The 17,224-nt window shown below is 41.0% G+C and overlaps 1 protein-coding gene across 1 annotated transcript in view; it reads right to left on the minus strand.

Moving 5' to 3' along the window:
* The window catches only part of LOC107126110 (neurobeachin-like), a 600,691-nt gene that overhangs the window by 510,543 nt on the left and 72,924 nt on the right, over window positions 1-17,224 (minus strand). Inside the window, 4 exon segments of the mRNA XM_015429619.1 lie at window positions 1,060-1,193; window positions 1,757-1,954; window positions 12,618-12,764; window positions 13,445-13,564. Coding sequence (XP_015285105.1) covers window positions 1,060-1,193; window positions 1,757-1,954; window positions 12,618-12,764; window positions 13,445-13,564 — 599 coding nt within the window.

The raw sequence follows: 17,224 nt of genomic DNA on the forward strand, positions 1-17,224 counted from the left end.
GTCTGCCCAGTAATCTATTCAGAGCTATCAGATCTGCTGTGCTCTTCTAATCTTTCTGTTGTAACATCTAGCCTAGAAATGCTGCACAAAAGTTGATCCTACTTAAACTGTTACACAGACAAATCTATTCTTTGACTGTGGTGCCAGAAATAAAGAGGCAATATCAGTCAGCTATTTCATAGCTTCTACATATCTGGGTACCAAATGTTTGATTTGTTGCTACTGACATTGATATTGGGAAAGCAGATCTGCAGTTGTCTTAGGCCAGAGGCTCAGTGCTAGATTTTATTTAAAAGAGGCTTCTGGCTTTTACTGCAAAGAACAGTCCTTTGTCTCTTCCTCTGTCTCTCTGTCTATCTGTGCACATTGATAACCCTGCTTTTCTTCCAAATGGGGACCCCTCCAGAAGGCTTATGTCAGGGGGTGTGGCCTTCTGACACACTTCCGGTGATGTCAGGGGGTGTGCCCTTATGACACATGTCCGGTGATGTCAGGGGGTGTGGCATATGCTAATGAGTTATGCTAATGAGCTCCTGCAGCTCTTTTTCTACAAAAAGATCCCTGCATCCTTGTCTCTGGCCTCCTTCTAAAGTCCCAAATTCAAGTACCCCTTCCAAGATTTTAAAAAGCTGCATACTTTACTTCCTCTTCACAAATCACAGTATGAATGACGTTAGAGAAAGGAACAGGAAGGAAAAAGAATACAGCAACAGTGAAAGAGAGAGACATTAACATGTTCATTGAATTGCGTGGAGACTACTGCAAGCAGTGCTCTGCTTGTGGAAGGAATATCTGTCAACTTTCTCTTGTTTCTGCAGCCCCATCCATGCATAAAAAGCTGGCCCTGAGGACTGGTGTGGCCCATGGGAAGTTGTAGTGGGAAAAGAGAACTAGCAGGCACCACTTCCCCACCCTTGTGGAAATAGATGGTTTTCAGAGATTCCCTTATGCCATTCCCAAAGGTTCCGCAGGAAGGAGATAAGCTGCTGCACCCAATTCAAACTCAGTATACCAGCAGACGATTTGCTTTGTTCATAAATTGTATGAAAATAAACTTACCAGACAGTTGTTTCCACTTGACTGTCATTCAGCTGTCGATTGTCTAATTGGGCAAAGAGAGGGAAAAGAACTTGGATTCCTCCTATTGAATGAATTGCACTATGGATCGAATGTGTCACAATAGCTTTCACATCCTACAGTAAGACAAGAATATTTGGTTCAGTTTATAGTTAACATTCATGAAAACACCAATACTGCTATTTGTGTTTTGAAATTTAAGCTTGTAATGGGATTTGGAAGTACTTAACTGTGGCTGAATTGTGCCTTTTGGTCAGTACGTGTGTACACTTCAATAGTGTTATTCAAAATAGTCAAATAAGACAAATATTACATCAACATTCATAAAATTGCTGCTAATTGCATAAATACAACCTATTTATTCATTTAAACTATTCATTTAAAACAGAGTAGAATCATGTTGTTGGCAGGGATTTTATAGGCCATCTAGTTAAATCCTCTGATCAATGCAAGAATTCTAAAGCTAGAGCTCATAGATGGCTGTCCAGCCTCTGTTTGAAAACCAACAATGAAGTTGAGAATAACAGATATCATTTCTATTAATAGAAACAAAAGAGCAGCCAGCTATACAAATTAAAAGCTTATAAAACAATCATTTTAAAGACTCAATTAAAACTTGGCAGCTTTTAAGGTTTTATGGGCCATTAATAAATTATGAACACAATCAATACATACAAACCTGAAGCATAAGAGCATGTGGAGAGTGTACAAATATTGAAGGGTTTTCCTTTGGTGAGGACTCAAGGCATAGCTGAGCATCAGTAGCTTTAGCATTGTATGTGAAGGCAATACTACTTGCAAGTTTTCCATCATAGAGAACCTGTTTGTGGTGCTCAGCAAGATGAATATCACTCTCTGATTTAAATTTGAACGTACTCTGTAGCAGAAAAGCAACAGTCAAAATAGATGATTTTATTATTTATATTTAAATGCTCTTATATAATATGGAAGAATAGCAACAGCAATAATTTTAATCATCAAGGCACATAAATTACAAGATTATACACATATCATAAGTATCCAACCACTCCTTGCACAGAAGTGTAATTTACCCACATTTATCTGTATGGCTTCAGCTCTTTCTGATGCTCAAAAACATCATTCCTAGGGTCACAGAATCCATTCAGAGGAACAGCTACATACACTGGGAAGATGGAGTGAGGAAAGGGAAAGAAGCTGAAATTGCTTCCTTTGTTCTCTTCTGCAAGTGCAGCTCCACTGGAGTAAAGGACAATGTCATCCCCTTGAACCATCTCAGTCTAGCTTTGATCCTCATAACTGTTCCTCTGCATGGATGCAGCAACCCCAGAGCAGGCCCAAGAGCTTTTGGCACCCTAAGCCCACTACTAGCCTCCTCCCACCCCTCAAGGCTGGCCTGGTTATGCACAGACCCAGGCAGACAAGGAGCTGCTGCTACCCTGAGAGATGGTTGGGTGAGGAGCCCGATGAAGGACCTGATGGTTGCTTAATCTTCCTCCTTCCCTCTTTTGTAGGGACGGGGTGAGCTGGTCAGGTGAAGAGGCCTGCTGCTGCAACCCAGGCACACACAGTCCCAGGTGGGCAGTGCATGTCCAGTCAACATCCCACAAGCCTGGTGGGCATGGCCCAGTTTCAGGGCATTCACATGCTCCTGTTCACTTCCTCCTTTGGGGGATGGAGTGGGGGAAGGTAAGTGAGGTATGAACGCCCCAGCAGCCGGCTCCACACCCTCCACCTATAATTCCATGAACCTGAGGCATGCCACTCACGGCTGTAGCTTGCCACCAGCAAGCCTCATTTTGCATCACTGGTAGCCATGCCTTCTCACTAGACAATCACCTTGGTCCATGTAATGGACAGGCCAACTCTATGAAAATCCAAAAATGATTTTTCTAGGAGATGGAAAGAAATACAACAATGGAGAGGAACATGGCCATTGTCTGTGTGCACACAGATAGTAGGATACTTCCCATGTTGCTGGTTTTATTTTTCTGGTGGACTTTTTAAAGGATGTTTTTAAAGGATATAATCCAACAATCACTGCACTTGCACAATTCCCTTCCATTCTATGATGATTTATGGGAAATGTAATTGTGTTCAATGGAAGAGAAGCACAAATGACCAAAGGTCATATAGGAATATGTGGCATTTATCCAATTTTGTGTGGCATCTGCCTTTCCAATTTAATGTGTATACACAAGGAAGTTCCAAGTACACAGGGAGTTCTTACATATGCAAGGGGGCTTCCATGATCACATTAGTGCAGAGGAAAGTTCCAAACTATTTCACACAAAGTTTCCCCCTCCATCTGCCTAAGTATTTCTATTCTGTCTTTCTGGTAAAAAAAACAGGGTTGCACTTACCTGTAACTGATGTTCACCAAGGTCTTCTATGCAGGCACACACTGGGGACTGCGCACACATTGGGGATTGCACATGTGCACAGCAGATCTTCTTCTAGCTTAGAATACTTAGGGGCATTTGCATGCCCACTGGAGCTGTTGTGAACATTTCCCTCCCAATGGTCACACAGTCCAATGGCACAATACCCCCTTCCCCTTCAGTTCCATCTAAGCCTTCACAAGCATCCAATGATGTGAGCTCGTAGTGGGGCAGGTGGGAGAGAATGTGTGCCTGCACAGAAGACCTCGATGAACATCAGTTACAGGTAAATGCAACCCTGTTTTCATCTTCGTCTTCTGCGCAGTCCACATTGGGATTTTAGCAAGCTCACCACTCAGGAGGCGGGACGAGCTCCTCAAATAGAACTTTATTGAAACACAGATTGTAATACAGCTTTGCCCACTGATGCTTCTCTTCTTGCATCCAGATCCAGCACACAGTGTCTTACAAATGCGTCAGCAGACGACCAAGTTGCAGCTTTGCAGATCTCCTTCAATGGAACATCCCTGAGGAAGGCCGCAGATGATGCCTGTGCCTAGTTGAATGCGCATGTATTATTAATGGACAAGGTATTTCTGCTTTCAAGTAACACAATTTTATTGCTGAAACAATCCATTTGGATAATGTCTGGTGACAAAGCCTTTTTTTTTCTTTTGAAACTCCCGCATAACAAACAAATGAAGAGTTATCTTTCCTGAAAAACGTAGCCCTATATAAATAAAACAATATTGCCCTCCTAACATCAAGCTTATGCAGCCTTTTTTCTGCTTCAGAATCAGGTGCAGGGAAAAACACTCGTAAGATAACTTCTTGAGTCAAATGAAATGTTGAAACTACCTTGGGAAGAAACTGTAAACTAGGCCTCATCACCACTCTCTCCTGAAATACCTTAAGGAAAGGAGGGACCATCCGCAGCGCAGCTAATTCACTTACTCGTCTTGCTGATGTAATTGCTACTAAAAAACACACCTTCATTGACAACAGTTCTAAGTTCTAATTATCTTGTTACCAAAGGCTCAAATGGCATGTCCATAAACTGAGTCAGTACTAATGACAATGACCATTGCTGTATTAGTCTTGGTTTTGGAGGACTGGCATTAAGCAGGCCCTTAATAATTTTTTTAACAAACTGCAAAAAAAATGACAGACCCTGAATCATTGGATGGTACGCTGAGACAGCTGCCAGATACACTCTAATACGCAAGCAAGATAAGCCCTTTCCTTTCAACTTGAGTAAATACTCTAATATGAGAGCTAGATGTGCCTCTGAGTGTCAGTTTGGTGCAGTGGTTAAGAGCACAGAATCTAATCTGGGAGATTGCTGGTGCTGGTGTGATGTTGGGCCAGTCACAAGTTCCCTCAAAGCTGTTCTCTCAAGTTCCCTCAGAGCGATGTTGGGTCAGTCACAAGTTCTCTCAGAGCTGTTCTCTCAAAAGAGCTCTCTCAGCCCTACCTACTTCATAGGGTGTCTGTTGTAGGGAGGGAAAGAAAAAAAGAAAGAGAAAGGAGACTGTAAACCGCTCTGAGACTCTGAGTGAACGGCAGGTTATAAAGCCAATCTCTTCTTCTTCTCAAGCAAAACACCTTTAGCTAATGTGCATTCCCCAAACCTGCTCCACTTATTGCTGTATGAATGCCTTGTCACTGGCTTTCTCCCCTTTATAAATTTTTCTCTAACACCAGAAGTGCACATGAACTCCTGGGTAAAATCCTCCAAGCTGTCAAACGTGTATTTGCCAGATTGTGATGTCTGCCCTATTCTTAGCAGATCAGAAACTACTGGTAAGTGAATGTACAGTCCTTTGGACAACTGTTTCAGACTGGCAAACCACATTTGTTGTGGCCAAAAGAGAGCAACCAAAATCAAAACTGAGTTCTCCCAAATGATCTTTGCCACCACTCTCCCAATTAGACGAATGGGAGGGAAAGCATAAAAGAGCACAAAGAGAGACGATCCCTTCCTGCCACTGAATAAAACTGCTGGGCCTAATTCTGTGGTGCCCCACATCTGGAATATAGGGTTCAAGGAACTGTCTAGAATGGACCATTCGTGGTTAACAGCCAGGGCCCTACTGAGATAAACTGCTTGTATATTTTGACTGCTTGCAATATGAATGACTTGGAGGATCACTCCATGTTGTACTCAGAGGTCATTTCGGGGGGGAACGCGGGGGAACGCAGTTCCCCCGGGTGAGGTGCAGGGGGCGGGGCACATGACGAAGCCCCGCCCCCTGCTTCCGGCCGCCCCGCTTCCGGCCCTCATTCAGCCAGGAGGAGGCAGGAGAAGAGGGAGGGTAAGTTGCTTCCTCCCTGCCTCTCCCCACCCCTGCCTGCCTGGGGTCAGGGAGGGCCTTGGCAGGGCTTCCTCGCACTCCCGCTGGCCTTGCAGGTCCACCGCCGGGCCCCTGATGTCAGGGGGTGTGGCATATGCTAATGAGTTATGCTAATGAGTTCCCCTAGCTCTTTTTCTACGAAATGACCCCTGGTTGTACTTCCCAATGCCAAATTTCCACTGCTTCCACTGACATGAGTCAGGACCCAGTACCCCCGTTTGTTCTGGTAGTACATAGCTGAAGTTTTGTCCTTTTGAAACAGCACTGATTTTCCCTGTAGCATATCTGTAAAAGAGGTTAGGGCATGTTTAATCATTCTTAATTCAAGAATATTTATATGGATCTTTCTCTCTCTCCTTGATGCCATCTGCCCTAAACCAACTGGTAACAACAATAAGCACCCCAACCTTCTAATGAGGGCATCTGTACTTACTACCATCTCATGAGAATTAAAACCAAACGATGCACCCATAAACAGATACTGTTCATCTGTTCACTTAGGTAACATTCTGGTCACCTTCCTAGGAATACAGAACTTCTTGTGCTGGGAATGTAACATTGGTCTAAAATGTTGCAAGAACCACAACTGAATTAGTCTCATATCTAATCTAGCCAGAGGAAGAACTGCTGTTGTACAGGTCATTAGGCCTAGCAAACATGGTATAGAACATGCAGTTTGAAAATGGTTCGCCATAAAGCATCTAGTCTTAAGGACTGCTCCCCTATCTGGAGGTAGAACCCCTTTACCTAACTTAGCCTCTAGAACTGCAACAATAAATAGGTCTTTGGTTGAGGTGGTGGGCGTCCAATAAAATCTCACTCCCCCCCCCTTACTGGTTTATCATCTTTATGTGGCCCAGATTAAGAACATGAAAAATGGCATCATCTTAAAATCTGCATAAGAATAGTGGCCAATATATGTTGTTTTAATTGTTTTATATTTAATAACATTGTATTTTATAAAGTTTTGATCTGTTTTGTGATCCGCCGTGAGTCCGTTTGCAAGGAGGGTGGAATATAAATTGAAACAAACAAACAAATAAATAAACCTCTTGAGTCGGTTCCAATTTAGATTCCATCCAGTTTATCACCAAACCTAATCTTTCACATGTATCAATAACCAATCTTAAATCTTCTCTCAATTGCTCCCTAGATGTAGCCACGACCAGCCAAACATCTAAATACGGATACATCACAGCCTTTCAAACATTAAGTGGACCACAATCGGTGCCATGCATTTTGCGAACACTCTTGGTGTGGTTGCCAACCCAAACATTGACTTGATATATTGAAATACTCTCCCCACATATTTGAATCTCAGGTATTTCCTGTGCTCCTTATGTATTGCAATATGAAAGTATGCATCTTGCAGGTCCAATACTGTGAACCATAAATCCTTCTTCAGTTAACTGTAGCACTTGTATCAGTGATGTCATATGAAATTTAGACACCTGTAAGAATTTGTTTAACTTCCTTAAATCTAAGATTGGTCTATTCCCTCCATCTTTCTTCTGTACTAGAAGGAAACAGGAGTAAATCCTAGAGGATTAATCTGGGGTATCTATTACTTCTAACACCCCTTTAAGCATAAGTGCATGTACTTCCTCTTGCAACCGGTGTAGCTCATTATTCACAGCTTTAAGCACTTGCTGTGTTCTCGGTAAGGAACTAAACTCTACCTTATAACCATTTCTAACAATACTAAGTACCCATCAGTTGTAACAGAACACCAAACGTTAAAATAAACCACTGATCTATTAAAAAAGTTACGTGACTTCTCAGAGTCATGCTGCAACAGTCAGAATGCTCCTTTGCCCTATGAATGCAGCGCCTTCCCACCCTGTCCCTGGGCAGGTTTCAGCCTAGCAGGCTGCCTTCGTCTTCTAAACTGCTGCTGCTACTTGGAAAACCTATGGGGATGATACTCTGACCAGGTTTGATGGTAGGGACTCTGATCTCTGTAGTATGACTGCCACAGTTGCTTCACATAGGACCGTTGTTTATATCCAGTTGTTCCCGATCACATCACCACCAATGACTTTGCCATTTGATGGTTTCTTTTAATCTGTGTCAAGGTCTCATCAGTTTTTTCTGACAATCAAGTACTACCTTCGAAGGGGAGATCTTCTACCCTCTGGTGTGTATCCACTGGCAGAGCAGCCATGCATGTCTTCTCAAAACAACAGCCATGCATGTCTTCACAAAACAACAGATGTAGCCATAGCTCTCATCGAAGTCTCAGCTGAATGTCTACTTGCATTAATCTGCTGCTTTGATAACTTCAATGCCTCTGTCTGAATAATCTTTGCTAATGCTTTTTTTCTCATGACAATTCTTCCAGTTTTTCCCAAAGAAACAGCTGATACCCTGCCATGATGACAAGACAACTGGCAATTCTGAGGTCTCACGCAGTCCCATCGCATCTAGCTTCTTCCTTTCTTTGTCCACTGGTGAAGCATGATAGCTTTGCCACCCTCTCAGTTGCATCTCCTCTGTGACCAAGAACGAACGTGGGGGATGTGTACCTAAATAGGTACATTTATCCTGTTTTACTCTATAAAGTTTTCTATACACCGTGACATGGCTGGCATAGTCACAAGCTTACTCCATAACTCTCCTGCCATCTCTAAGAATCACTCTAACATAGGAAAAGCCACCACATCTGGTGACTCAGAGTATAGATGTGACAAAATATCATCCTTTTGACACTGAGAAGTAGTGGCTGCATCAATTTCCAATGCCTTCACCATACAAAGCATCAGCTCTGCATATAGCCTGAGATCTTCTGAAGATGATGAGGATGATACATCACTCAAACCCTCTTCCAGAGTTGGGTCCAATGGAGCTTCAGATCCTTTGACTCCTTTTCTGACTCAAATGTCGTGTCCAGGAACCTTGGCACTACAGAAACCCCTGGAGGTTCCATTCCCAGAGTTATCTTATTGTATTCAGTCTTGCAGGTAATGAGGAGGCATACATTAAGGCCATGGCACCATAAGCAGAAAAGCTGCTGCCATAGAGCGAGTTGTGATGATCTATGTTGATGCAACAGTTCTGAAAGAGGGATCGGCTCCATCCCGATCTCCCCTTCTGACAGCGACAACTCTGTGGATCCCTATCTGACCAATGGTGATCTAGGCAGAGGCTCTACTGATGGGTCCTTCTCCCCTCTTCGTTCCTTCCTTGGAACCGACTTAGCGCAGTGATGTTTAGCCCCTGGCTTCCTGCTCTCTATATGCTACCTTTTGCTCTTCACTTTTTTGGCCAGTGGCTCTGAGGGACTTCTCAGCACCAAAGGAGATTTGTGGCTGAAACCCTATCACCGCCTGGTACCGATGAAGCCAACTTTGTGGAGATGACAAATGGAGCCTTTGATCTCAGCAGCTTGAGCCACCATGGCAAGCATCTCTGAAGCCTGTTGGGCTTTCTCCCACAATGCTGCCTTTAGTCTGGAGGCTCTTTCATAGAGGATCTTACTTGTAAATTGCTGGCAAACCTTGCAGTTTGACACATTGTGCCCCTCGCCCAGGCATAACATGCACAGACTATATTCATCTGTCTGTGCCACCTCTGCTCCACATTGGGCACATTTCTTAAACAAGCTCTTCTGAGCCATTAGAGAATCTGATCACTCTTTCTTAAATACTGGCACAACCAACCAAACTTCGGAGGGATTTCTTCCCATGATCTGCTCTTTGGGAACAATTTGTCAGTTTCCTTCTCAACTGATACAATGTATCATGAATGCTAATGCTAGAAGACAGACCTACTCCACTGCGGCGAAGAATAAACTGAAGGGGAAAAGGGCGTTGTGCTATTGGGACTGTGTGACCATTGGGAGGGAAACGTTCACAACAGTTTCAATGGGCACATGGATGCCCTTAAGTATACTAAGCTAGAAGATCTGCTGCGGCAGGCCTGTGTGTGCACAGTCCCCAATGTGGGACTGCAAGGAAGACAAAGATGAACTAATAGTTAGATCCCTCCACTAAAATGAATGAAACATTCACTTGTTTCGAGATTAGATGTTTATTTAACATACTACTAGAATACTTCTTTAAAATCCCACTCACTAGTGTTAATTTTCAGAAACAGACTCTAATTTTACTTGCCTTCAACAAGCCTGTGCAAATTTGAAGGAAAAAAATCCTAGGTTCATCTGTAAATGTGTAGATGGTCAGTGAACCATGTAAAGGTAAAGGTTTCCCATGCTCGAAAGTCAGGTGAATCTGACTCTAGGGACGCAGTGCTCATCTCCGTTTCCAAGCCAAAGAGCCAGCGCTGTCCAAAGACATTTCCGTGTCATGCGGCCGGCATGACTAGATGCCAAGGCACATAGAACACTGTTACCTTCCCACTGAAGTGAAACCTATTTATCTACTTGCAATTTCTTGCTTTCGAACTGCTAGGTTGGCAGGAGCTGGTACCAGAGACAGGAGCTCACTCCATCATGCGGCACTCGGGTCTCAAACTGCTGAACTACTGACCTTCCAGTCTGCAGTTCAGCGTCTTAACCACTTGAGCCACCATGTATGTGATATTAATTTTTCCAGCACTGTACTAATATTCTCTTATTTTACATTTTCAGGTTACTGAAACATGCATTCCAAACCCCAGAAAATTCTACAAGCATTCATCAAAACAACCATGAAATTGTATTAAATTTGGGGCTTATATTATCAATCTTTAAAGAAGCTGCATTAGATGCTCCGTTTGCTAACAGAATGTAGAAGCTTTAAAGAAATACAGATCCAGTGCAGATATTTTTAAAAATCTTTGGCTGGAATCCAGAGATTTTAAGGTGAGAAAACCTTGAACAAATTTAGTTGGGTTTACTACTTCTTAAGTCTTAGAAATCCTTAACACTCAATGGCATAAAACAAACTGATTTTGACACTGTCTTCAGTTTCAAGAGCAGTTTGGCATGCTTCAGGAAGGGCTGCTGTGAGGGAAAGGGAACAAAGCCAATGTGGCTGTGCAAAATAAGTTGCATTGTTCACTGGATCCTGGTCTTTAAAGATCAGAAGTTAGCAAAACAATATTATGATTCAAATTTGATTTCTGGTCAACAGAAAAACATAATCTTTAGTATTCTGTCTCCTCTGAGCAAACACCCAATTTACTGATAAGGATATTATAATAATTCTTTTTTATTTTTTATTTTGAACAATTTTAACAACAGAACGAATAACACAACAGCGTATACAACTAGCATAATTAGAAACAGTGAGCAAATTCAAGTAACATCAAAAGCCTTATGAAGTCTGCATATACCATGCAAAAAGTAGGTAACAAATTTGAGTTAACAACATTTTTGAGTTAACAACATTGACCAAATGATCAAATAAGTTCAATATGACTTCTTTTCATACTCAATATATTCACCCTCTAAGCATTTGAAGGCCTCCAATCTCAGGAGGATCCCACCTGAACAGACTGAGATTGCCCTACCTGGATCACGTAAGTAGATTCCATTCAAATACATATTAATTTATGGTAATATGGATTTTTAGGTAATATCTCCTTTTCTTAACGATACTGTATTATAGGATACCACACTTTCATAAATATTTCATAATTCTTACATGACAGAGACTGAGAATCATACGTTGTCATTTTACCCAGAATAAAGTAGTCCCACAAACATATTCTCCAGGACTGTAATGTAGGCACCGTCTTATTTTTCCACTGCACTGCTATAGCTAATCATGCTACTGTCAATAATAAAGAGATAGATTCTGCTTTTGTTCTATTAACTAGATCCTCTGATTCAGCAATACTTCGGAAGGCAGGGTAAGTTACAACCAGTTATGATTTGTATCTCTTTCAAGATCCATGCCCAGAAGGCATTAATATCAGCATGTCCCCACCAAACATTCAAAAAATCACCCTCTAAGCAAACATCCAATTTACTGATAAAGATATTATAATCATTCAACAGTGAAAGACCAAGGGTCCTTTGGCTCCTTTCTTCCTCTTCTGTCCACAGAGCTCTGATCATGCAAGAAGCAGAAAGGCCGATATGGCTTCCTTCCCCATTTCTACCACAGTCACTAACCTGCACACTAATTAGTGCACAGAAGACCTTCTGTGCCAGGAACAACTTTCCTGGGGTTGGAAAGGGTTCCAGGGGAAAGGGAGGGCAGGGATGATCCTGGACCACTAGCACTTTCTGCTTGTACTTTGCAGGATACAAGCCTATATATACAGAAATGTTAAATATATTAGAGTGCACTATACAAATGGTTTTCAAACTTTAGTGTCATATGAAACTGTCTTTGCTTCTGTACTAGCCTTAAAATATCAATATCAGAAAGGTGAGCAAAATTCAGCTATCAATTTTACTATCAATAATCATTTTCATTATAGTAGTTCTTATATGATGCAGGATCTTACACTGCTCTCTTCTATCTCAGCAATACTGACATCAACTGGCAACCACGCCAATAGAAAAAAAACATAAATACAGTAGACAAATTCACTTGCCCCTCCCAAGTTTTTCCAGAAACTGCCTTCCAGTATTTTATATATATACAGGGATACATGCTCTTTGCCATAACTGGTATTCTTCTACTTCACTATGGACAACAATTTTTCATCAATATTCTGCTAATTTTGCCTTAATGCAGATCTATATTGTTTAACTTGGTACAAAATTTGAATATTAGTAGTAGCAGAATACAAGTATGTATACATGTGTACATGAAGCCAAGATAAAGTGTAATTTAAGTGCACTTCAGAGGCATCTAAATATCAAAACATTATTTTATATGGTTTAATTGCACTGTATATGTATTAAACTTTTTTAAAAAATCAGCAGTAATACCTTGTATCCCGGTCCTAACTGATGTATTGCAAAAATCTGTGCTGGGTTGAGAGCTTCAGTGAATACATAGACTGCTCCAAGCTGACCACAAAATACTCTGTTTGCATCAGCAGTTTCAGAAGATCCCAGAAAACATTTATCATAGCTCTGTATTTTTGAAAAAAAGTAAACATTTAATGCATTGTACAGATAAAATTAAATTACAGATACACAAAAGGAAAGCAGGCCAGAAGCTGTTTTGTCGTGCAATATTTTCTGATTTTTTTCAGAAAAATACATTGCATAGTTCTTTGCTAAACTACAAATCATTTATGGCTGGCTGCAATATATGCCTCACATACAACATTAAGAATGGACAAGCTGGCTTATTCATCACTCAAAATCAACCTAGTTTCTTCACAGTATAGAGCAGATACATTTTTAAATGTATTCGAACATAATAAATCTGTTGTTGTATCATATGGCATATAATTGCAAACAAATCTAACCTAGACTGCAAATTAGATTCCCACTGAAACTTTGTAAAAAGCTGAAAGACTTCCCCTTTGATGCTACTATAAAGCACAAAATATCAGAAACAAATTGTAGCGAACAGCAATTGCAAGATCACCCTTGATGCACTGAAAGGTACCCTCCTAACAGAATTTCCGCATTGAATGGTACCCTCTGAACAGAATTTCTGCATTGTAGGAAATGCTGTGAAGAACAAGAATGCCACCATCTCAGGGATGCTCTTTGTCCCTAGACCAGCTCCCCCATAAATTTCTGAAAAGGATATAGTAATTAATTTAATCTGCATGCATTCAGGAATATAATAAAAAACGTACATCGTTCGTGTTCACGTGCCAAGCCATGTCACCATAGGATACTAGCTGACCATTAACATAACAGCGAATTTCACTGTTTCTCCAGCGATTGTAGATGTGTACAATGCTAATCATGTACCACTAAAAAAAATGGGGAAAATATCATTACTGGGAAGCAGTAATCTGTTAAAACTTCTAAACAGTCACAATACATAATTCAAATACAGTAGAATGATGTTTGTTTTGTCGGAAATGCAAGCTTCGATGAAACTGCCTTGTAATAAACAAAAAGATTCCAGCTAAACTTGACTGTCACTCAAGCCACTGTAAAAAATTAAAACTGCAAAATTAATCAAACAAGCAGTCCACACAATACTGTGTAAATTGGAATTTTAAGTCCTCGTGTCTTTAAAAAAATATGATATAAACATTGACTCCAAAGCCCCTGATAAGAACTGGCAACCAGAGGCAGTCTTGGATCTGGCATGGTATTATACAACTCAAAGAGTAGCAAGCATACACTAAGGTCTAGTGCCAGCACTGAAATTCAGGTTCAGAGACACCTAAGACTTTGCTTGGACAGTAAAGTTAGGATTGTAGATCTGTGTGACTTCTACCAGATCATCCAAACAGCAACATTATAAAACTTCGACATGGCCCCTAGTTACTAGTCACTATGTATGTTCCCAATATTTGGTGCAACAGTCAAAACCCATCCACTAACAGCACCTGAAAGCAGCCATCTGCATTCAATTAGTTGCTTATTTATAGTTCATACTACAAAATTATTTTCTTCAATGAGAAGCATCTCTTCAAGTATTTTGCACACACATACAACTTCCCCTTCAGATTCTTTGGAAGGAATACTATTATACCTTTTGAGGAGCAGGGGGGAAAAAAATCACATTTCAGACTCCATTATAGGCTTTCTATCCTACCTACCCTTGGCATTTTAAAATATAATCCTAAAAGGAATGGAATGGTAATCCTGTTTACAGACCACCTTTAACTACTTTTTACCCACATTCCTGTGAAGACAAAAAATGTCACTGAACAGCAAAAACTGGCATATAACAGAGCTGACACCCTGTGTAGTATTATGAATTCTAGCATTCCCTATCGTTTCTCTTTAGACTGGCATAAATGCCAGATATTGATACCTATATTTTCCTATGTGCTAAGACTCAAGTTAAAAACGCATAAACAATGTAGGCACTGTGGGGTGGGGGAATCAGTTACGTTCTGACAGAATTTAAAGGAAGTTTAGAAATGAACTTCCTCAGCTTAAATGTAAGAATATTATAGCAATACTTTGTGCTTATGTGCACTATAAACCAGAGACGTTATTTGGAAATTTTTCTGTTTTATAAAATTAACCACAAATGCCATTCTCAATAGACTATTAGACAAGCTTGGAAGTCTCAAAGTTATAATTAATGCATTTCAGATCACTATCCCTAGGAACTGCATGAGAGTATATGTATATTTTATTATTTGTACATGGGGGTAGGGTAAATAAAATCACAAGTATATATAAAATCCAAATAAAAATCAAGGTATAAATTAGCTAGCAAGTAATACTAGATGAAGAGACAGTGAAACTGAGATGCCCCTCTGTGAAAGACAGTTAAGCTCTACTGAAATGTCCACATCACACTATGCACAGTTCTCTGAATGTGCTAAAATTGCTGTCAACAGTTTTTAAAGTCTTTTGTTCTTTCTCTTAAATTTAAACAGTGTAAGGGAACTATATGCCTTATTGTCTTTAAGTTTTTACAGATAGCATTCCAATAAAAGTAATTTGTACATAAAGCTTCCCTTCCTCTCCCCACAACAGAGGTAAGTGGGACTGAGAGAGCTCTGAGAGAACTGTGACTGACCCAAGGTCACCCAGCTGGCTTCATGCAGAGGAGTGGGGAATCAAACCCAGTTCTCCAAAATAGAGTCTGCCACTCTTAACCACTACACCACACTGGCTCAGTGCCAACCTACTAGTGCCCAGCAGCAGAACCCAGTGCCATTGTGGCAAATGCCAGCTCAACTGGACTGATGTCAAGCACAGGATCACAATCTGAGTGAGAGGGAAGGGGGTTGCAAGGACAGCAGAACCAATGCAACACTGCCCAGCAGCCCAACCCAGTGCCAATCTACTAGTGCCTAGCAACAGAACCAGCAGAACTTTTTAAAAGTGTAAGGCTCTTTATTAAACTTCTCTTGACTAAATTATATTTGAGCAAGCTGATTTCCTTTATGGAAATACAGGCGCTCCCTCCTGAAAATTGAAAAAACTACAGGACAACCTAAAGGGAAATTTGTCTAAAAGCGCCTGCCTTCACTGAAGCTCTGAGTGCCACATGCTGCTTTTTAAAAAGTTAATCTAGGCCATTATACCACTGTTTTGAAGACACACACAACCTTGCCTCTTTTAATATCCTCGTAGCACGGACCTAGTTAGGGAGGAACTGCAGCCCTATGCTGAAATTTAATTAAAAGTGTATAAAAGTTAAACAATTCCTAAAACAGACCCTTATTACTAAAAGCCTATCTAGCAGCACCTAAGTATTGTACTCAATAGCCCTTGAAACCAGAAGCACACATTTGGAACACAAAACAGTGAGCCTCAACACCCCCCTTCCCCAAAAACCAACCTTCTAGAAATTAAAGAGAAGTAATGAGATGGTTAGACAAGGTTATTGATGCAACAAACATGAAACTGAGCAAACTCCATAGGATGGCGGAAGACAGGAGGGCCTGGCATGATGTGGTCCATGGGGTCGCAAAGAGTCGGACTTGACTGTGCAACTGAACAACAACAACAACAAATACAGGGTGGGGGACTACTGGGAAAATAGGCAGGAAAAAGGACTTAAGATAGGAGAGAAAGCAAGGACCACCTAAACCAAAAGCCCCTCCACACACACACACACACACACACACACACACCAGACCAAAAAAAGAAAAGGGGGGGAAAGTAGAGGAAACAAAGCTGAAATGCAGTGCCAGTTGCAAAAGCATTGCAATGATTTGCTCTAAGGCACTACAGCTCTCCCTAAGGTGCTTTTGCCATTGGGCTCCAGAAATGCCTCTTCCCCCTCCCTCCTGTTGCCCTGGAAACCAGAGCAAAGGTGGGAAAGAACTCTAGAGGAGAACTGAAAGTTAACTTTGTAACCCTTTAAACCTCTCCACTGCCCACTATTTGGTATAGCTGAATATACTCCAAAAAAGATGGGAAAATTCAACTTTATTCGGGATCAGCTATACCAGTAGATGGTCAGATTCTCTTATCTGTATTCAGCTTAAAAAAAAAACCGAAAAATACCGGTAAGGGGTTTTTTTGCATATTTTTGGGTTCAAATACAGCCAAATGCACACCCCTAATCTGAACCATCACTATTGGCAGATTTAAAAAAAACCCAAAAAACCCCAGCTTTATTATTTTAAATTAGTCCCCTGGAGAAGTTGTCTCCATTAACAAGGATCAGGTGGCTGAAACAGCGCAAGTCAGAAGTGAATTTAAATATGATGAAGGTGATACTACTTTGTAAAGTTGATATTCTGGAGGGAACTGCCTTTCCACCATGAATGAAGTTAGTCTGTCTTCAGCAAATTCAGCAACAATGTTTCATTGATGGAAAAGCAGATTGGTTACAGCAGCCCAGATTGCCTTTTTCAAACACATCCAATAAGGAGGCTGTATTCTTTTGTGGACTTGGCTGATCTGCCCATAGTGATCCATGCTACTATGATCTTGAGACTAAACTACTGTACTACTCTACATAGGGTTGCCCTTGAAGATAATGG

This window comes from Gekko japonicus, unplaced genomic scaffold, assembly GCF_001447785.1.
Source record: "Gekko japonicus isolate JY-2015 unplaced genomic scaffold, Gekko_japonicus_V1.1 scaffold429, whole genome shotgun sequence".
Classification (NCBI taxonomy): domain Eukaryota; kingdom Metazoa; phylum Chordata; class Lepidosauria; order Squamata; family Gekkonidae; genus Gekko; species Gekko japonicus.